Raw genomic sequence first — 22707 nt, forward strand, 5'->3', positions numbered from 1 at the left:
TGGAAACCACCTTGGTTGTCCACCATGAGCAACTCTATTTTCTGTGCCCAGTGTGTGTGAGGTTGGGTTGCAGGAGACCCACATTGCTATAGTGCTCTGCTTCTAGTCTGTTAGGCTGAATTTATCCTTTAATCATTCACTAAAATGAGTACTAGCATATATTTTTGAGCAAGGAAAGAGTGTCTGGGACTTCAGGGTGTAAGCCAGCCTTGTGTTTCAACACCAAGCCTTGCAATGAAGAAGCTAAATGACTATAAGCATTCTTTTTTGTATTTTGCTGAGATTAGCACTTTGCGTAACTCATTGCTTGTTTCCATAGTGACTCCATAGTAACTGTTTTAGAAGCTCTGAAGTTTATTCAGGCGTTTCCTGAATAAACTCTGAAGTTTATTCAGGCTGACTTTATGAAAGTTTTCTTTTCTTTGGAGCTAATGGTGTGGCTGTCATTGACTCCCATTAGAATGGCTGCCAAATTGGTCCCATGTGGTACAATCTGGACTGGTGTGGTGCAGAGGTACCTCAGCTATTCATTTTTAATCTGCCTTGTGGGGTTGTGCTGAAGATTTATTTTTAAGCAACAACACTGTTCACTTGATCTGGAGTCACATTTGCAAAAATTATTTCAGGTGTTCAGATTTACAGATTAATTTCAGGCATTCAAATTAGAGATCTTTGAAAGTTTATTAATTAATTGTTTATTTGCTGCCCTTCAAATCTTAAATGCTAATTGTAACAGCACTGTTTGGTAAAATCTTTCTGTCTCTTAAGCCAGCATGCTCTGTTCTGTCTGTGCTGTTTCCATCTTTTCTGTTTTTTCCAGTCAGTCCCCTCAGGTGTTCTGCCTCACTTTGCATCCTGATGTTACCCTAGGAGGAGCATGTGCAGGAAGAAAATGGGGACTCTTTTCTGTTCTGAGCTTTGATGAACTTGTGGGAATACAATGGGGAATGAACCTGCTGCTATTGCAGGGAAGGGGGAATGTGTGTAAGGGTTGGTCTTGGAATCATAAGCTATAACAAAGAAGGATTTCACCTGATGACTCACTGGTAGCCTTGTCCACTGTCTCCTTGTTCAAATTCAGCAGCCAACATTGCCACTGCCTTTGACACCTCACCAAAGATAGATGAGTTTATCTTGCAATAAAATGCTTATTGAAATGGTACATCTTTCTGGAGGCAACTGGAGCATATTTAGCTGATGTACTCAAGACATATTTGTGACTTTCCCCATTGTAGCTGTGAGCTCCTTTTCTCTGCAGGCCTTTGACTGCAAGGCTGTGGGAGGCAGATGAGTACCAGACTCTTCAGGATTCTCCATTGTGCCTTGAGATGGGGTTTGGATACAGAACTGCAGGAGAAGAAAGTAGAGAAGTCGTGTTGCAAAGTGGGGAGGGAAGGTTTGTGAATAACTTTTATTGGGTGCAGCACTAACAAAGGGGAAAAACATTGCCTCAAGCCTCCAAGCTACATGCAATTGGAGCTGATCTGTTCACTTGGGCCCGGATTGGTTCCCCAGTCCCAGCCAGGATATTTACAAAATGGCTGTAATACTTCTGGGTGTTGGGTCCCTGTTGCATTGAACCACTGTCTGTGTGGAAATGAGATAATGTCTTGTCTTTTCTTGCACAACAGCCTGATGGAAGCTGGGATGCACCAGGGATGAGTGAACAAGTTACACAGTGATTCTGACACGTCAGGTATTTCACAGAGCCTGCTGCCAGTTTAGGAACATTCAGATCTTTGAGACCCTTTTCCAGTGGCGTCCGTCAGAGAAAGAAAGGAGAGAATGAAAAATAAATCTACTGTATTACAGACACAATGAGCTCTGGATCAAAGTGGGATGGAGCTTGAAAGGTGATGTTTTCAATTTTGCTGGCCAGAGGGGTTGTGACTCGGATGGCATGGGTAAACAATGAGGAGAGAGACAGTCACTTTGGGAGTCAGTGTCTGACTTAACGAGCCAGCAGTTATTAAAAGATGAATAGAGGAGAAGTGAACCGTGCTTTCTGGCTGGTAGTGTGGCTTATTTTCTTCTTTCTTCTCTCTTTCTCTCGAAGATCAAAGGCCTAATTTTAGAACAAGCCCTATTTATGGACTGCTCAGCCACTCTGTCTGCTTTACTCTTGTTCTAGAATAATGGAAAATAAATGGAGCTGGCAAGATCTCCCAGTGTCCAGAGCTCATCCCTGATGCAAGGCAGGAAGAAGAAAAAAAGAAAAAGACCTTTCCTAGCAGAGGTTCTGTATAATTTGTCTCTGCAGAGGGAGTTCCTCTCTCTCAGCTCTTTCAGTCTTTCCTAGTGATCAGAAGCTGAAAACACGTGACTTGTGACTACTCTTGATGTTCAGCAGAGCTAACTCCTTCTGACCCTTGCCTTCTTGACGTGCTGTAGCTGACAGGAATGGGCAGAGTCCTCTTTCTGAGACTGGTGCTGAGTATGGAGTTGAGTGTTGGTTTGTGTGTCTGTGGATTATACTCCTGTGTATACAGCCCATGATGATCAGTTGCACTTTTTTTACAATAGCATGAGATTGTTGGGTCCACTGTAGGCTATGAATTGATGTAGCCAGACATCCTTTCTACTGACTGGCTACCTCTGCCCTTCTCTGGATCTCTAGTCAATTTTCTGCTGCTCAGTAGTTCTTTGTGTTTCCTCACATTACTTGGCACTCCCCTCCCCCTTTCCTCTTCTCCCCTTGCTGTTTTTCTAATCTACAGAAATAATTTTAAATTATTATCTTGTTCTGCAAAATTTAGGGTGACAGTTGTTTGCAGTAACTGTGCTCAGTTCAGCTGAACTTAAGGTGGAGGGGAAACACACTGCGTGTAGGTGTAGCTTGAGTCTCTAGTTACCTCATGAGAATGTAACTTTTTTTATCCCCTCTCCTTTGTGTCAGCTTTTCACAGTTTTCTTTGGATGACGTTTCCATAGTCCATATCACTTGATACAATGACAAAATCGTGGAAATACTTGTGTATTCAGAATGAATTTGAGAGTAATGGTTTAAGGCTGTGCCAAATTCTGATGGTGTAAAGAAGCTGCTCTTGCTGTAGGTGCTCTGTTCTGCCAGTTAAAGGCATCTTTCCAGTGAGGCAATCTGATACCCACACTGGTGCCTGCCCGGTAAATCTGTCCCCTCCCCAGGTTTTGCAGTACTGAGGATCTTCACTGGTCTGAAACTTTGGGAGAAGGATCAGTCCAAAACCTCTGTTGGGAATTGCACAAGAGGTATTTCCAGCTGGGGGCAGGGGTCTGTGTGTCTCTTTGCTCTTTTACACAGCTGAAGCTTAATTGGTACAAAGCTGCAGATAAGGGTGCACTGTGCAGAACTAGAGTGGAGTTAATTCATGCAGAAGAGCTTGTCTCACAAGTAGGAGTGCTGAGCAGAGGGAAGAAACCTCCTAAAACCCTCTCTGACTTTCCAGATTCCCGGCAGAGCTCTGCTGCACGCAGCAGTGGTGGGAGCCTGTCAGCCCCTGGAATGAAGCGGGGCAGGCTGCGTAGCAACTGCATTGAGAAGTGGTAACAATTCCCAAGTGGGGCAGTAACAAAATCGATTTTTCTCCTCTTCAGCTTGGCAGCTCTCCAGGTGCCTGCTGTGGCACAATGAAGTGTGTAGCTGGGGAGGGAGGGACTTTGGGTTGATGTGTGGGGGGTGTGATACAAAGAGGCAGAAGTTTAATCCCTGAGCCGATCAACACTGGATGGATTTATTTCTGGACTCAATTTCCCAGGAACTCCACTATTCCACACTGGGGAAAATGCCTCAGCTGAAGTTTCTCTAGCTCCAGCTTCGTGAATAAACACCTGTCGCTTTGGAGTTACTCACAGCAGCTTTGTCACTGCTGATTCATCCATCTGCTTCAAGAAAATGTTTGCCGTCCACTTGCTAGCTTTCCATTTCACAAAGCTAAAAGAGGATCAAATAAAAAAGGTAAGATGCAGTGTTAGCTGATTGCTGTTTTGAGAACTGTGTTACCCAGATACAGAGGGGTCTGCAGTACGTAATGCAGACCATATAATGGCATTATCCACTAAAGCCATTCAGCCAAATGTGGTAGGAGGTATTTAGACCCTAAACCATATGACGAGTGGGAAAATAGGTCTGGTTGGTGCTTTTCCCTGCACAGTTATAAGTGCTCTTCCAGTAATGGAGCAAATTCTCATCAGTAAGGGAAAGTGCCTAAGCTGTGTCTGGCATGGTGTGGTTGAGCCCAGAGGACAGAAGGGGTGACTCTTGCTGAGTCCCTTTGCAAGTGTAGTGTAAACGATGGGATTTCTTAATCTGAGTAGGAATCAAGAGTCACTCACATAGCAGGGATAGGCAAAACCCCCATGGTCTTTAGTCCAGGTCTGCTGAGATTCAGGAGACATTTCCAAGTGGTATTGGTGTGCCTGTGCCTCCTCTCTGGTTGTCCAAAACTAGCTAATCGCTCTGACGTTTATAGGTGTGACCTTTAATTGCAGTTGGAAAAGCTGGAGATGGCTCAGATCTGATGCCATCAGTGCTGGGAGTGAGGTGCCTAATGGTTGCTCTTCCCTAATCTCCTTTCATAGCCACGCTGGAATTGGGTTTTGGGTTCATGTGCATCATAAGACCATGTGAGACCAGTAAGCTTCATGGGTCAGAGGTCCTCTGGTTTCTGGACATGTCCCCTGTGGGTCCTCTGTACTCCTTGTGTCTCCATTTAGTGCTGTGTGGTGGCTGTTGCTGCCAGGCTCTGTGCTCTAGTTTTCCAGCCAGCGGGAGGTGGGGCTGTCTGTGGATGCATGGCAGGAGATCCAAGGTGTTGGTGCATAGATCCACTTGCACCACTGAGCTCTTCAGCAAAGGGAGCAACTCTGGGTTCTCCTCTCTGTGCCCAAAACATGGAGCAGCTTGTTCTAAGGAGGGCTTCTTCCACTAATGCTATTTTGGAGAGAGGCATTCCAAGAGAGTTACTGGTACCTCAACAATGGGATGTCTCCGACTCAGTCATAGCCCTTTTATCCATAGGATTTAATGTGATCAGGAAAAGGCCTCTGCCCCTCCCCTGTGTGAGGAGCTGATATCTCTTCTTTCTTTTTACTAGCTGATATTTCTTCTTTCTTTTTACTAAGAAAGAGAGACCTTTTGGAGCGGTGCTTGGGTGGAGCAGGCTTTTCAGAGAAACATTCAGCTTGTAGTTGAGGAAGGACTTCCCTGAAGTGAGGACAATGGAAAGGAGAGGGCAGAGGAATCTGGCAAAGCCATTAAAGAAATCAGTTTTTCTACTAGGTGCACGCTAGGTCTTCTTGAAGACAAGAAACCGCATGCTCCTCAGACATCTCTTTTCAGGGGCCGGGGTAGGCTGTACAGAACAGAATTGATTTCTCCCTAATTAGAAAGAAGGAATGCCTTCCCAGCTCTCCCTCCCAGGCTTATTTACTCCATGGTGGCAAAACCAAGAGCCTGCCTGCTGTGAAAACTGTGCTATTTCCATAAATAAGTCAAGGCACTATTCTTGTTTCATGGAAGGGAAGCAGCAAGTTCGGTTTAGCACAGCCTGGCCATTCCAATGTACTTGTATTTACAAGTAAATTATATGTGAGCAGGGCCTTGCTGTGATTGTAAATCAGGCTGGAGAGCCAGTAGGCTTTCCTGGGCTCTGCCTTATCTAGTTCCCTGGAGAGGACTATCTGCTCCTATGGTTGTAGGTAAACAGGGTGGGGAATGCAGTGTTTGTGGGCAGCAGAGAGCTAATGCATGTTCTCTGTAAACAGACATGATAATTTTTATTACTCTTGAAGGTTTTTATCTCACAAGGATTTCTGTCACAAGACTATTTGGGTCTGTGTCAGAGTGCATGAGTGCTGTATGTCTCCAGTCATTATATATTTTCTCCAAAAATGTGGTATATATGCGTGGGCTGAGATGATAGATCCTACACAGTGGTGGTGCCCCAAAAACCATTGGAGAAAATCAGGAAATCAGAAGTGCTTGTGCAAACAAGGGCTAAAATGACAAATCTGAATAATGGCCTTTTCAAGGCACAGCTGTATCTGAAGGCAGCTGCTGCTCTTGGACAATTGCATCTTGTACTTTAACACTTCTTCCTCTGTGTGCACCCTCCTGTGTGTGTTAAGTAAGTGTTGGAGTGGAGTGACTTTCAGGGTCCTGGCTCTTTCAGATGGGTCATTGCTGACCATCAGTTTAAAATGAGACTATAGATAACTAGTTTGTGCCTCATTAAAATAGGTGGCCAGTCCAAATTGCAGCACAGGTCAATTCACCTACACACTGCATTGTCTTTTGTTGAAACAATGCAACCTTTTAAATCCTGCCTTATTGCTGGTGGGACTTGATTTGTGTTCTTTCAGCCCTCCAGACCTCCCTATGTAAATGGACTGATATGCTCTGTACAGATAAAGCAGCATAAGAGCATAGCCCATGGTGCAGGAGCTAGTGTCTGTACTAGCAAAATATTGGAAACTGCTTCACCTCTCTCCCCTGCTCACCTCCTCTGGCCCTGAGTCTCATGTGGTGGGGAGTGGGATGCAAACACAAATTGCCCTTCAGGGACATCCAGCTATTTGGAGCTCACAATTATTATGCCTGCATCATGTTTATACAGCACCAAAGTTTGGCTCCCCAGTGGCAAATCTTCTGGATGTTGATGGATTCTTATTTTGCTGTGCTCTTCTTTTGTTGTACCCACCTATGTAGTTTCTAGGCCACACTGCTTACAGCCCTGCAGGTATGTGTCAGTCCCAGCAACATGTGGTCCTGAAGGAAAAAACCTATCACTTTGCCCTGATGAAGCATAAACACTGATTAGCTTCTCTGCCAGTTTACCTGAATGAGCTGCTTCATAGATACTTTTCAAGTCCTTCATATTCAACTGGCTTCTATTTTGATGTATTTGAGTTACAGACTTTAACAAAGGGTATTGATTGTGCCCAAAAATGAGTTTTAGATGTAGTCTTAGAATCACAACAGAATGGAGAGCGGAGCTGGAGTGAGAAAAAGGCTTTGATTTCCAGCCTGGCATGCCAACAAAGTTAATTGTCTGTGGAGTGAAGCAGTAGCTGAATAGATGTTTTTGGGTTGTGGCTGACATGCTTGGGTACTGGTGGCATTTTCTGGACCTGCCTCAGAAAGGTCAAATTGTCACCAGATTGAGATACTTTGCAGTTCTATTTCATCTATAGGAGGAGAGGATGGTGTGAAAACAGCTTGTTAGGGTCTCAAGCAAACCCCACTGGCTAACACAGATTGTCAAGTTACTGAGCCCTCAGAAAAGACGGCCAACTTTTGGGCAGTAACTCACCAAGGCTGCATTAAACATTTTCAAAACAAAATTTTTAGAACAGTGAATGTCCTGATGATGACCTGGAGCTTGCTTGCACTGATAGTCATGGGAACTTAGGTGCTGAGGTCAAAAATGAAATGAACAATCAACAGCCGCTGAGCACCAAGGACCCTGCATGCCTCTGAGTAACACTTTCCGCCTTTCAGGTTGACAGGTACCTGTACCAGCTGCGCCTCTCCGATGATGTCTTGCTGGATGTCATGGCTCGATTCCAGGCTGAGATGGTGAAGGGCCTGGGCAGAGACACAAACCCCACGGCAACAGTGAAAATGCTGCCGTCATTCGTGCGCTCGCTGCCCGATGGCTCAGGTGAGTCCCCCTGCTCCAGCACAGCACTGCTGGTGTAGACAAATGAGCTGCTGTCAGTACTCCAGGATACAGGAGTATACAGGATACAGCAGAGATACAGGGCAGCCAGTGGCTTTGGGTTACTGCCTATCTCACTGAGAAAGCAGATTTCTATTGAGGAGACAACAGCCTGGGGGAATGCTGGCAGAGAGTTTTTTTCCTTGCACCAGGTGGATTTTGACCTAGTGCTGCTTGTTTGAGGAAAGGACCTAGAGAGTGCTCAGGAACAGCCTCTCCCATCTGTTCCTAGTGCAGGCCTTGCTGTAGGAGCTGTGGCTGGACATGACAAGGGCAGCCTCTACAGCTCAGAGTCTGCAGTGCAGTGTACTGCAGGTGTGAGATGTGTGGCCTGGCCTTCTTGGAGCTACAGGGAGGTCAGGATGCTGCAGTGAAACCCCTCAAATTGCCAAGTGACATCGGTGTAGCATCCTCAGAGCTGTGATCCCCAAGCTCTGCATTGCTTTTTCTAATTCCCCTGAATGTGATCCTTTCTGCCCTTCCTTGCTTTCTGCATTGGGAAAATCTGCTTCTGAATGGGTTCTACCAGGAAACTGTCTGCTCTGGTACTTCAGCTGAGACTTAAACAGAGAGGGAGAAAGTGCAGTAGTGTCGTCTGGGAAGATGTGATGTGAGATAGGAACTAAAAGCTCATCTTTTTTGGAAAGTATGCGCATTCAAAATAACTCCTCATCTGGCTCCTGGCAGTGCAGGCTGACAGAAAATTACATTTTTCCCAGGTTTAACCAAGTAAATTTGTGCAGGACTCTGCATCTGGCCTAGGTCAGGACTCAGTGTAAACTAGCTGTGCAGAAACCTGAAGAGAAATGTTAGCTTTGTACCTTATTTCCACATGACTTTGTTCCTTCTGAACATAATTTCCCTGCAGTTAAATGAGGAATAACAGTTTTAATGGCATAAAAGAGGTAGCATTAATTAATGGCATTTGAAGGCAAGTCCCTTGAAATGAGGTGTGTCTGAGAGAAATTATACACAGGCTACCTGGATGGAAGTGGGCATTCTTCCTTTGCTGCTACCTTAATCGAACAGAAAGAAGTACTTTTTTAACCCTTGCAATCTCAGTGACTGTCACTGGTCCCGAGGTCTCACTGATGCTGTTTGAAACAGCATGGAGCCCCCAAGGCCAGGAGACTTGGGGAATTGGGTGTAGTGTCATCACTGTTGCAAGAGTTCATGTTCTTCAAGGCCCAGGTTGGACAGTGCTCTTCTGACCTGTGTGACCTTTCTGATGTGTCAGGGACATGCTGCAGCATCAAGCTGGGCTATATCTTATTGACACGCTGCCTACTTTAGGTATCACATTGATTTTTCTATTTTTGCTCTCTTGAAAAATCCTTGTTGGTTATTTTGCTTCCAGACAGACCTTCAGCAGGTTTAAGCACCTCATACTTGGGTGGTTATTCCCCATTTACAATAGCATTGAACTTTAAGATTTTTTTTGTGCCCTCAGTGTTGCTGCCTGAAATGACTCATATGGAGCATCATCAGTTTGTCATTGTTTAGGAATTAATGATCTCACTAATGTCACAGTTTACTGAGTAACCCAATCTGCCTCCTCACCTTTAATAGCTGACCATGGTATTACAGGTAGAATTTCCTGCTTCCTTTGCTTTCAGGACCAGATTTGATAAAATTTAATCAGGTGTTTGGACTGTGGAACAAAGATCATACAAGGCTAGGCACATACCATTGTGTTGTCCTTTTGGGATGGGCCTTTTCCTGTGTGTGGGATAAACAATTGTTTTATTGCAGCAGTGAGGCCAAACTGTCCTTCCATCTTAAGTCTGCTGCTGGAGTGGTATGTGTTTGAGCAAAATGGTGAAAACAAAATGTACTTTTTTGTACACACTAAGTACAAAATGGACTTACTGTGAAACCAAATGGTACTTTTACAGAAACACCAAAAGGCATTTGAAAAGAATTGTGTTGGTTGACTTTAGGTAGCAAATTAGTTTTGCCCCACTTGGAAGTTGGCTTCTGCACTAGAGCTGAATCTTAACATATGGCTGCAAATCCTGGCTACAGGTAATGATCTTACACTCTGATTCTCCCACATTTCAGGTGAGTTTTTCAGCCCATGTGTGCTTTGGTTGCCTTTGCAGTTGCTTTGGGCCTTTCCTGCTGGAAAGCTCCTCCTTTTGCAGCTTGAAAATACGCTGCTGTGGAAGGAGCAGGATGGACAAACCCAAATTGCCAAATGAAAATTAAATTACATGTTACATAGCAAGCTAGCCAGAGAGACCTGATAGCCTTGCTTAGGGTTTCCAACTTTCAATCTTTCTGATGCTCCTAGGCCCATAGGATAAAGATCTGCGATGATGGGGCAGGAGAGCCTGTGGCTGTGGTGCAGGAGGGCCCTGGGCTGTGGCCTCCAGCATGGCATCTGAGACTGGCTTTCGTGGCCATCACCAGTGATGGTTGCCCGCTTGTGTTGCAGAGAAGGGTGACTTCCTTGCTGTTGACCTGGGTGGCTCCCAGTTTCGCACGCACCAGGTGAAGGTGTTTGATGATGGGAAGCAGAGCAGCCAGCTGGAGAGCAAGTTTTACCCCACACCCAAGGAGGTCATACAGGGAAACAGAGCCGAGGTAGGGCACTGCTGTGGTGGTGCTGTGCTGGAGCACTTGCCTGCAGGACACAGCCCAACTGTCCTCTCTTTCTTGTGCAGCTCTTTGATTATGTTGCTGACTGTCTGGTAGACTTCATGGAGACCAAAAACCTGAAGCATAAGAAGTTACCTCTTGGCTTTACATTTTCTTTTCCATGCAAACAGACCAAATTGGAAGAGGTAAGATGCATAAAGAAATATTATTGTCAAGCTGAGCTCCTTGCAGAACCTGGAGAAGCTGTTGAATGGGGGTGTTACCCCGAGGCTGTTATGCGGTGTCATGTCTACATAGCTCTCTGAAGAAGGCATGGATGACCTTTAGCATTTAACTAGACTTGACTACCATTCCACCATTCTTTTCTGATCTCAAGGCAGCATGATCTTTAAATTAAAGCTATTCTATTGCTTAATCAGTACCCAACTCCACAGGAACCATGTACTCTTGTATTAACACTATTAGAAATAGACATGTACTTTTGTCTTGAAGTATTTTTATTTTTTTAATCACTCTCAATTTTTTATTTACAGTTGATTCTGAATAGGAAATACCTGTAGGTGAGCTGTTCAAGACACCTCTTGGGGAAATGAAGGCTGGTTGCAATTATTTTGTGTTTTCTCACTCTAGCCTCTCTTATTTCTAGGGGTCTGTGCTTTGGGTCCCAGTCCTGCACATGCTTTTTGCTTAATGCTATTAGATTGTGATGAGCATCAGGAAAGCCACGTGTGCTTTAAATGAAGCACAGGGAGAAGCATTTGTAGAACTGGGACTTTATGATTTTAACACAACTGTTTGGTTGTGTTAGTACTGACAGGCACCCCAAGGTAAGATGTTCTGCTCTGACTTACTTTGGCTCAGTTTTAATGTGTGGAGAGACATAGTGCACTTCTCCATAGACTTTGGTCTTGGCTGGCTTTGTGGTTCGTATACTAAAGTTTGTATGCTTTTGTGTCACTGACCTTTTACTTTCCAGGGGATTCTTCTTGGATGGACTAAACACTTCAAGGTCCGAGGAGTTCAGGACACTGATGTGGTCAGCTCTCTGCGCAAGGCCCTCCAGAAGCATAAGGCAAGTTTTGTACCTGCAGGAGCTGAACCCGAGTGGCCTCAGAATGTCCTCCTGGGAAATCAGCTCTTGGTGTGCAGGTTCTTTTGAGAATTGTCAGACATCCTTCAGGGATGGTCAGTAACAAGTGTCCGATGTGGCTGTACATCTGGTAGATCTGAATCTCTCTCGCAGCTGTAACTCAGGCTGCCCCAGTAACAGCAAGGGCAGCTGCATGCTGATAAGCCAGGCTGGCTGTGACAGCACACCAGTATGGCCCCACTGTCTTACTGTCTGGTAAAAAATCCAGCCTTGATTTTGGTTCACTTCTTTTTCTACATCAGTCTTGTAGTTAGAAGTAACAAAGGATCTGAGGCTTCCTGGGTGAAGTGTGGCCTCCTGCTGGTGTTGGCATCTGAGTTACAACAATCCTTTGATAAGTGTGAAAGGAAAACTGCGCAACCTTGATAGGATTTTTTTACTTGAGTGTGGTACTGCTGCACAGCCATAGCTGCACTTATGTATGTTTTCTGTCCCATTTGCTGGCATCTGCTCAGGTGGTGGGATGTTTTCCTTTCACACAGCCTGTAAGCAAAATATCGCAACATTCACACCAATAACATGTCGCTTTTCTGGCAAATGAGTTGAGATTGGGGAAAAACAAATCCTTCAGGCAAAGAGGCTGGTGAAACACTTGAGAAGTCAGAGATATTTGTAACTTTACAAGGTTGTGGGAAGAGTGTTGTAAAAGGAAGTAATGTGTCTTTCAACCAAGGCATTTTCCTGAATGAGGCCTTCAAAGTGCAACCCAGGGAGTATGTCTGCATGCTGGTGCTTTATCACACAGGAGGCTTTCTAAGCTTTTTTCCCTGTTAATCACTCATCTTTATGCTATTAGGACATAGATGTTGATGTTTTGGCACTGGTCAATGACACCGTGGGAACCATGATGACTTGCGGATATGATGACCACCACTGTGAAGTTGGACTCATAATTGGTAATTTTTTCTGTTAACTGTGAAGGGTTTCTTCCCCCTCATTTGTTGAATTATTACAAATCTGCAATAGGAGAGAGTTTCACAATACAGGAAAGAGCAGAAAGAAAATGGAAAAAACAACGGTTGGATTTTCAAGCCTGGCTGCCTTCTGTAAAGCAGCTGTTTTTATGCTGATCACATTGCCATTAAATACCACAGTCCCCATTTTGTCTGGGCTCAGTTGTGACCAGCATACTAAACTTTTCTGCTGACTGTATAGAAAATTACTGTGTGTGTCCAGAGAAAGCTGAATTCCCCTCACGTCTGGTAGTTAGTACCAGCTATGTTTTCCACAGTTTCTCCATTTCGTGCACCATGATAGCTTTTATTAGGTGCACAGAAGTACATTTGAAAAAGAATAAAAATGTTTTTAAACAAGTCAAGCCTTAGAATAATTTCAGTGTTTTTTTCTCTCACTGTGAAATGATGATTTCACAGGTGCAGGTGGCCTATATTAGCATCCTGTGCCAGAGGGTTATGGGTTTGTATTTTCCTCCAAAGGTAGCATACTGACTTATTCCCAAATATGTGGACTTAAAACAAACAAAAATCACACCTGGAACAAACAGTGGTTTATCCAATACTCACAGGGACTGGCACCAATGCATGCTACATGGAGGAGATGAGGCACATTGATCTGGTGGAAGGGGACGAAGGGAGGATGTGCATTAACACGGAGTGGGGTGCCTTTGGAGATGACGGTGCTTTGGATGACCTCCGCACGGAGTTTGATCGGGAGCTGGATCTGGGATCTCTCAATCCTGGAAAACAATTGTAAGTGATTCCCTGACTGACTTGCAGTCCGAGCTCTGAGTGCTTTTCCCGCGTATGCTAAGAGTCCCTTTGGAACAGGGATTGGGTTAAGTGAACCTGAGATTCATTGATCCTGATTCTATCTTATCCAGATCTTTCACTTCTGGGAAGGGTGGGTACCTTTCACACCTGCTTGCTTCAGGCCAAGGATTTGCTGCTACAGTTGCTGATGTGTTGTTAAATATAGGTGATTGCTCTGGTATGATGCTGTGGAGGGCTAAAGAGAGGAGCTGGTAAACACCTGTAATCCTTCCTGTGCTCCATTCCAGGTTTGAGAAGATGATCAGCAGCCTGTATTTGGGGGAACTTGTAAGACTCATTCTCCTAAAAATGACAAAGGAAGGTCTGCTCTTCAATGGCAAAGTGTCAACAGCTCTGCTTACTAAGGGCAAGATTGAAATGAAACATGTGTCTGCAATGGAAAAGTAAGAACCTGTAATATGCTCTTTGAGAGTAGCTGCTCTCAATGTTAGTCTTTCACAAGCCCAGCAATGATAATGAATGTGTAATTATAATCTGTGAGTGCTGGGAACGGTCCTGAACAGTTCAATTTGATTTTTTTCTTTGCCTAGGAGAAAAGTTGACCTTACTGTAAGTAGGAATTGGTGTAAGATAAAGTTTTAGCAAAGTACCTCAGTAACAAATGTATTGCTAAACATCACAGATGCAGGTTGTTTAAATAACCTCTCTGGAGACCTGAACGTGTGGGATGATTATTGCAATTTTCAGCTTTTCTGATGTGGGAATTCTGGGGTTGGAGATGTAGTGCAGATTCTGGATCAGCTAATGGACGACTGCATGGAAAGCTTGGTTTCTGGTGTTTTGAAGAGGAATCCTGGTCCTTATTGTCACTCTGGGAATGATTTTCTTTGTTGTATTGAGTGAAGCTGTATATCCATTCTTGTGCTCTCCTCTATGGAATATTTTTTTCTGTTCTCTTCTTGACTAGCTAATTGGTAAGTCTCACCAAAAGCCAAACCCCAGGAAGCAGCCTCTCTACCCTGGGTACCTCTGGGAATACAGTGGGAAAGACTTTACTGGTTTATGGGAACCAGTTATGATGCTGCCTGATAGACCTGTGTCCAGGTCTCCTCTCATTTCTTTTTGAGACAAGGTATTGATTTATGTGCTGCCTTTGCATTTGGTGATGTATTCTTTTGTTTTGGGGTTAGGTACAAGGAAGGTCTGAGCAACACAAAAGAGATCCTTACCGAGCTGAACCTGTTTCCCTCTGAGGAGGACTGTGTTGCTGTTCAGCATGTCTGCACCATTGTTTCCTTCCGCTCGGCCAACCTCTGTGCTGCCGCCTTGGCAGCCATCCTGACCCGGCTCAGGGAGAATAAAAAGCTGCTGAGGATGCGAACCACTGTTGGGATTGATGGGGGACTTTATAAAACCCACCCCCAGTAAGTAACTAAAGAGGATTTGGTAATTGGTGGCCACATATTGGTGTTGCCAAGAGTCTCCATCTACATGTATGTGTGGCTTTTCAGAAAACTGCTGGTTTTGCTGCAGCTTTGGGGTGAGATCTAACTGGCTCAGTTATTGCAAAGCTCTTGAAGGAACTTTAGAATTTGGGGTGGGTTGGGAAGAGCATGAGACCTGGAAAAATGGTGTCTGGGGAAATGCAGCTAATTTTTCTAGTGACTCCTGGACCTCCAGGGCACTGAGAGTTCACTGTGGGTTTTTGCTTTTCTTTCTCTCTCCCTCTACGACCTCCCTGTTTTTGAACCTGTGCTTTCCCAAATCGGAAACTTTCTCTAGCTATTCTCCCGAACTGGTTGGAGGTCTGATTCTAGATGGAGATGAAGTAAACCATGCCTGAAAGGCCTGTGAGAGCCTAAAGAAACTCTCTGTCCCTGATAGATACGCCAAACGTCTGCACAAGGTGGTGAGGAGGCTGGTGCCCACCTGCGACGTGCGGTTCCTGCTGTCGGTGAGTGGCAGTGGGAGAGGGGCTGCCATGGTCACAGCAGTGGCACACAGACTGGCAGCCCAGCGCCAGCGCATCGATGCCACGCTGGCACCTTTCCTGCTGTCCCTGGGCACTCTCAGAGAAGTTAAGGACAAAATGAGGGCTGAGCTGGAATATGGACTGAAGAAAGAGACGCAAGCCAATGCCACAGTGAAGATGCTGCCCACGTATGTCTGTGGGACACCAGATGGAACAGGTGAAGTTAGTTCCTGATCACCTGGAGGCAGTTCAGGGAAGTTGCTTGTCTGTTTTCTGGGGGGAGGGAATATGCCAATTAATCTGGGAAATGCCAGGGGGATTTTTGTTGTCAAACCGGTGCTTCCTGCTATGTTATCTCTTATCTTCAGCTTCATGCTAGCAGACTTGATGGGCTAAATGCCATAGGGAACAGTGTGCTATCTTAGGTATGTCATTCTGACTGGCAAACGTGCTACGAGAAGCACCAAGATGAAATACCTTTCTTCTCCCTCAGAGAAAGGGAAGTTCCTTGCCCTTGATCTTGGTGGCACAAATTTCAGGGTTTTGCTGGTCAAAATCAAAAGCGGGAGAAGAAGATCAGTGCAAATGTATAACAAAATCTTTGCCATTCCTTTGGAGATCATGCAAGGGACAGGAGAAGAGGTAATCTTAAATGAATGTTTAACTAATCCAGCCAAGGCCCATTGTATGGAATTACTTGTGAGATTTATATGCTTTTTCTTTCTGTCCAGCTCTTTGACCATATTGTCCAGTGCATAGCAGACTTTCTAGAGTATATGGGGATTAAAGGTGCTCGGCTTCCTCTGGGCTTCACCTTCTCCTTCCCCTGCAGGCAAGCCAGCATTGACAAGGTAAGAACTGCAGTACAGAATTGGTCAAATGGCAGCTCTGCATCTGCTTGGTAAAGGACACCATTTTGGGCAAGGGTGATTTGTTGGTTTGGACAATGTTATTACTTTACTTTGCAAATTAGATGTGTTTAATGAGAAAGTTATCATCCTATGTAAATATGGGAGGCACAACTTTAACTTCTTGTATCTGATAAGTGGTGGACATAACTTGCTTTTGTTCTATAAAGACTAAGCCCTCATGACAGCAAAATGAACTGCATATTTTTAAATAACCCAGAAATATCCTTACACTGTCATAACTCTTCAATGGAAAGAGATAACAAATGACTCCTTCTGCTTGCTTAGCTACAGAACTAGGGTGTTTTCCAAGCTGTGCTGCACAGCTCTGACTCTGTAACTTCTGCACTACATTAGCCTCTTTTTGTTGAGTGTTAGTGGGCTGACCTGAGTTTTCTTGTTCAGCTTGGAAGAGTTGGCTTTTTGACAGATATTATATCTTTTATCTTTTCAGATCTTATGTAAGAAAGGATTATTTTTATGAATTTCCAAAGAGCTGCAGGGGATGTTGTGCTGCTTAGTTATAGTCGAATATGTATGCTATTGGGGAAATGAGACTGCTATTTTATTGAATGTTTTTGTATCCTGGTGGGTTTCACAATAGCTTTTAAGCCTGGAAGCTAGTCTTCTCTGCCTCAATTTCCAGCTCACAGTTGAGAGTATACCAATAGCACTTGGCCTGTTGTGGAGACATGAATCCATATGCCTTCCAAACCTACAGCGCAGCATTTAGGTCATGACAAATGATTAGGAAGCACATTCCACAGTACTGGTGCCAAACTGAGTGAGACACATCTGTGTCAGGGTCCTATAATATGTTGCCCTGTGTGTTTGGTCTTTTACTCATGGTGGAACTTGAGGGTGTTTCTTAATAACAGATTTTTTTCCCAGATGCCCTCTATTTTTTTTTTTCTTATTTGGACAGATGTTCCTGAGCCAGTTAAGAGTAAATCTAATTACTTCATATAACCTGGAAATCAACTTCTGTCAGGCCAGGTTGTTGTCTGAAAAGAAACAAATTAGTGATGCCTGGAGTTGTGAAATGTCCTTCAGTAAATGACCCAAAAATTAACAGTAAATATTCATTAATATTTGATAAGTATTTATTTACAGGGAAAGTATTTTTTGCAGTCTTGCCCTCACAGGTAATACAATGGCTATGTGCACAAGAAGTGAGATGAGGTTTCCCAAATGAGATTTAGAAGGCACTGAGTGCAGTGCCTTGATAAACAGCTGAGTAAACTTGGAGTCACTACCATCCACAGTTGAGTAACAAAATACACTTGCACAGTTTGCACTAGACACTCACTGTAACCTGTCCAGGGAAATACATTATTTGAGGAAAAAAAAAAGAAAAAAAAAAGGAGTTGGGGTGGGAGGCAAGAAAAAGCTGATGCTTGCAATGTACATTCTGCTCTCTGTCTTCACTTATGACTTCCTTTCTTTTCTGTTTCAGGGAACACTTGTGGGATGGACAAAAGGATTCAAGGCAACAGACTGTGAGGGGGAAGATGTTGTTGATATGCTGAGAGAGGCCATCAGGAGAAGAAATGTGAGCTATTCTTTTCTGCTTGCTTTGGTGTATTTAATGCACCCTCACTCTTCCTCTGGCATTCCACTACTGATTGTGACTTGTGTTTCAGGAGTTTGATTTGGACATTGTAGCAGTGGTGAATGACACTGTTGGGACCATGATGACATGTGGATATGAGGATCCAAACTGTGAGATTGGCCTTATTGCAGGTACAGTGATGGTCAGGTGACCACTGTGAGAAGAAAGCATCTATGTAGTGCTGGGCTTTGGAATTTGTAAACCAGCACCATTTATTGAGTTTGATATCAGGCATTATTAGTTGCTTGGGATTCTTGACAGATGTGTGTGGTATTCAACAGGAAACTTGACAAAAACTGCAGCAGATAAGTTCCTGAACCTGTTGGGCTTTTCATCATGTCTCTGCTGGTGCGTAACAAGTGTATGCAGGGTAAAAGAATATAAGTATATAGAATGTGAATTCTTGTTTTGACAAGTGTATTCATATTTACTGTGTAGCCAGGTCATAGACCATGGAACAAGTAAATATTTTTAAAAATCGGAATGAATTCTTGTTGGGATTTTCAGATGTTTCCCCCAATAGGTTCCTCCAAGTTTTGATCCAGAAGTATATCTAAGCATAGAATCATAGAATGGCCTGTGTAGGAAGGGATCTTGAAATTTGAGGTGTGGCAGAGAACTTTAAGATGAATACTGCAATCATCTTCCATGAGTTTCAGGTGCTGCTTCACTTTTCTAGCTGAAGTCTTGTCATTTCTTTCCTTCTAGGAACCGGCAGCAATGTTTGCTACATGGAGGACATGAAAAACATAGAAATTGTGGAAGGGAATGAAGGAAAAATGTGCATTAATACAGAATGGGGAGCGTTTGGTGACAACGGCTGCATTGACAACATCAGGACAAAATATGATGAAGAAGTAGATGAAGGCTCACTAAACCCAGGGAAACAGAGGTAAATGTGATGGTCCTGATGTCAAGAGCCCAATGAAGTCAGTCTTGAAGGGACACTGGCTGCTTTTTAAAATGTGCTTAATGAATGAATAATCAGAAAGGAAATTTTAATATTTCATTTCTTTTGTTGCTTGGTAAGTAACCTAGACATAAAAAAACAACCAAAGAAAAACCCCGAAAAAAACCCAAAGAAAGAAACAAAGATGTACATTGTTACCACAGCACTGTTTTCATCTTAAAGCCGTTGCCAAACAGTGCAGCTTTTAAGATTTCCCCACAAAGTCTAGGCTGTGCTTTGTTCTTCTTCTTGGGGTTATTTTTCAAAGGTAAAATACAACTCAAGCAAGAGGATAAACTGAACTTGACTATTCTTTGTTGGGTAAATACAGTATTGATTAGGTGTGACTCACTGGTCACGAGAGGACAGGGAAGGTTTTCACTTCAGTGTGATCTCTGGCTTTAACACTATTTTCTGTTCAATATTGCAAGGTTTTTTTTCGACTTCTGTTACCATTTGGCACAGGTAAATATATTGTAATTAATGTTTACACTTGAAGTCACTGAAACAGATTTTTGATGGTTGAAAGATGGAGTTCAGTGGCTATTGCTCTGCAAGCTTGGCTGCTCTTTTTGGAGTTCACAGGCCATGTACATACCACTCATGCTAAACAGAGACGTCTCTTTAAATGAACATTTTTATTCCTCTTTTGACCCAACAGGTATGAAAAAATGACCAGTGGAATGTACCTAGGTGAAATAGTAAGGCAAATTTTGATTGACTTAACCAAACAAGGGCTGCTGTTCAGAGGACACATTTCGGAATCACTCAGGAAAAGAGGCATATTTGAAACAAAATTCCTGTCTCAGATTGAGAGGTAAGTTGTTAGATATACATGGTTTAAATACATAAAGTCTTCTAGGACACCTAGAAAAGAGTCTTTTGCAAGTGTGTGGAGCCCTTTCCTTCAAGAAGTCAATTAAGTCAGTTTTAATTTTCTTCTTTGTGCATTTCCTACCTCCGGAATAAAAGTTAAAAATGAGAACTGGATGACTTAGAGTTATTCTGTAAGCATATGAATTATCATTTCTGGTCCACACAACTGGGTTACCTTGGATGCCTTAGCCATCAAGTGTGATTATGTTTGGTGTGTTTCTTGTGAGGCTTAAAATAGTACTTAAGATGTCAGTGATACATGAATATGGGCTTACCTATATGTCTCTACATGATTGCAATGGTCTTGAGGCTATTTGAAACTTTTCTGCTGTGGAAAGCCTTGAAAAGAGTGTTTGAGCCTTGAGGTCTAAAGTAACGGTCAGGTGGCTGATCTGGCTCTGCTCTCTCATGACTTTGGGAGTGAAAGGAATGACTACTGTTTGTGCTTTCTGGAGATACAGCCTAACATAAAAGGATGCAAGGTGCAAGGGCAGGATGCAAGGTGCAAGGGCAGGAGCAAGATTTCAATCTGAATTCAGACAGAAATCTGCCATAAAAGAACTGGAGAGTGTTAGAGTTGAAGTGATCTCATTTCCTTTGAATCACACGTGTCTCAGCTGCTGGAGCTTTCCCTAATGCCCTGCTGCTCCATGTGCTTCCCTGTGCGCAGTGACCGGCTCGCCCTCCTCCAAGTGCGGCGCATCCTGCAGCAGCTCGGCCTGGACAGCACGTGTGACGACAGCATCATTGTGAAGGAGGTGTGTGGAGTTGTTTCAAGAAGAGCTGCCCAGCTCTGTGGGGCAGGGCTGGCTGCCATTGTGGAGAAGAAGAGGGAGAACCGAGGTGTGGAGCACTTGCAAATCACCGTTGGAGTAGATGGGACTTTGTACAAGCTCCATCCACAGTGAGTTTCCTTGGTACCACTTCCCTTTGCTGTTTGCTCATTTTCACTGTGAAAATATACCAAGCTGTACCAGCTTTCTGCTGAGGTGATTCAAAATGTGAAAGGGAGTAAGGATCTAACACATTTCCCTGCATTCTGTCATTTCCGCCTTGCCTAGTCAAAGGATCAAAAATTGCAAAGTCAAGTCCAGTTTTCATCACCACTGGGAGGCTCTTTTCTCTGGGATGTTGAGTGAACTTACTCTTCTAATAATTATTTTCCCATGTTTTGGCAGATTTCTGCAATATCTAGGTCTCCCAGATGGAAAGCTGTCATGAATTTTTGGAGTTGGGTCAACATTTTGTAAGCAAGGCCTAGAAATAGATGCATTATCTTTTGAGTTGGTAGAAAAGAACCTGCTTCATTATCTCTAAAGATGAGGGCAGTGTGTGGCATCATGCTGAACAAAACTCAAGTGGAGAAAGAAAAGTTAGGATCTGATTGTGTACAAAAAGTTGTATCTTCCATGAATAGGAGGAAAAGCAAAAGAAAGCAATGCTGTGGAAGATGTTGGCTGGGGTTATGGTTCCTTGCTTATATGTAAATACATAGATCTCAGATCAGAAAGCAGCTGCTTAAATGTTCTGTTCTTCTCTCCCTTTCCTTCCAGTTTTTCCAGGGTCCTGCGGGAAACAGTGAAGGAACTGGCACCTCAGTGTGATGTGACCTTCATGCTTTCTGAAGATGGAAGTGGGAAGGGAGCTGCCCTCATTACTGCGGTTGCAAAAAGATTGCTTAATGTTGGACAAAAGTAGAAATAAGCGGTCGAGTAATTTCAGCACTGCCAGGCACGTGCAGTAGGGGTTTGCTGAGTGGTGATTCAAGATAGCTTTGCCAGGCATCAGCACACAGGTACCTGGTTCTGGGGAGCAGCTGGTTTTGACCAACCAGGACTGTGGATTTTTCTGTCCTGTGGTAACTTGGATCAGCTGTTTCTGCTCCCCACTGGCTTTATGTCTTGGCATACCACAGTCTACTCAGTTTTGTACCTCCTTCAATGCATCTATAATGCACATGGGAGAGTGAAAACAAACAAAATCAACCCAAATGTGTCTTTTTACAACATCTTAATTAAGCTACTGCACCACAACTGAGTTTATCCCTAGTTTCTTAGGATTTGTGTGCTTTAGTTTTGGCTTGGCCTGGCTCAAGGAATATTGAGATTCTGATGCTGCATCTTATCTAGTGGCCATATTTGTTCAATGCTTCACAGGTTTTACAATAAATTTGCAGGTAAAACGAATTAATGGACTTTGGTCAATGATGCTCCCCCCACTGCTGCACTGGTTGCTCTGAGTACAGGAGGCATGCTTAATAGATGAATGTAAAAGAAAAAATGTGATTCTGCAGAATATCAGTTTGTGTCAAAATATATCAGTGCATCTGAATCACATAAAGCTAAACCAGTGCTGGATGGATTCTGACTGTGACTAATTCTTTTGATACTGGAGGAAAGGCAGAATGTAGAAGGATTTACAGAGTTTGCTATGTGTATGTCACAGCTACATAGAGAGTATCAAACAGGCCACCAAAATAGCTGTGTAGAGAGAAAAAAAAAATCACCTGAATTTCTGAAATTCTCCTCTTTGTTTTCCCTCTGTTATCTTCTTGCCTGCTCCTGAGAGAATTGTTTCCATTTTGTGCAAAGGAGTTTATCCTTGGTTTTCATTTTCTGTTGCCTGCTGCTCTGCCTGTTTGTAGTCTGTTTGTAAATAAATCTGTGGTGCTGTGGGCCTTTACTTCTCTGTCTAGTGCATCTTCTGAGCTGTGGGAAGAACATGCAGGCAAGTGGGAACTTTCTTAAAACATAAATCTTTAAACCTAAGCCTTTCTTTAAATCTAAATGTGTAACAGTACTCAGCAGCACTGCAGTGATTGTGAAAGTGGATGGAGCCCATGGCCTTTTGTAACCAAATGTCCCTCACCTGATTTACCCAGAACAAACCTGAAAAATAATATGGTACAGAGAAGCAGCAAACCTGTATCCTTGCCTATTCTCTGTCCTCAAGTATTCCTGTGTGTCCTTTAATCCTCTCTTTGTGGGTATTTTCTTCCTTGTAGGCTGACAGCAGAAAGTGGGGCCAAGAAATGTGCTTTAAGCCTAGTTAGGTCAAAAGTAACTATGGTGCAGGGGGATAAGCAGTTTGGTTTATGTAATAATCTGTAACAAGGCCGCCGCTGGGTTTAAATTTAGCAATCACAAATTCAGAATTGGAAGCTGCAGACCTTTCCTGTTTTGTAGTTTTTTAAAAAAACAAAACATATCAAC

General features: G+C 43.6%; 1 protein-coding gene and 1 long non-coding RNA gene across 2 annotated transcripts; both read left to right on the forward strand.

The window, feature by feature from the left end:
- The first annotated feature begins 398 nt into the window (after positions 1 to 398).
- On the forward strand, positions 399 to 2161 carry LOC146435608 (uncharacterized). Its single transcript, XR_014853091.1, has 2 exons — positions 399 to 1396; positions 1632 to 2161. It is a non-coding gene; the product is annotated as an uncharacterized LOC146435608 (long non-coding RNA).
- Positions 2162 to 3645: 1484 nt separating this feature from the next.
- LOC146435609 (hexokinase HKDC1-like) lies at positions 3646 to 22177 on the forward strand. The gene is made up of 18 exons (XM_085064329.1): positions 3646 to 3934; positions 7478 to 7640; positions 10135 to 10283; positions 10364 to 10483; positions 11275 to 11370; positions 12245 to 12344; positions 12974 to 13157; positions 13466 to 13621; positions 14369 to 14602; positions 15063 to 15367; positions 15644 to 15792; positions 15882 to 16001; positions 17515 to 17610; positions 17702 to 17801; positions 18379 to 18562; positions 19281 to 19436; positions 20166 to 20399; positions 21049 to 22177. Exons 1-18 carry the CDS (start codon positions 3872 to 3874, stop codon positions 21191 to 21193), a joined length of 2754 nt encoding a protein of 917 aa, XP_084920455.1. The 5' UTR covers positions 3646 to 3871; the 3' UTR covers positions 21194 to 22177.
- Positions 22178 to 22707: the final 530 nt, after the last annotated feature.

Source organism: Lichenostomus cassidix, chromosome 6 (genome assembly GCF_008360975.1).
Source record: "Lichenostomus cassidix isolate B80296 chromosome 6, HeHo_3.0, whole genome shotgun sequence".
Lineage (NCBI taxonomy): Eukaryota > Metazoa > Chordata > Aves > Passeriformes > Meliphagidae > Lichenostomus > Lichenostomus cassidix.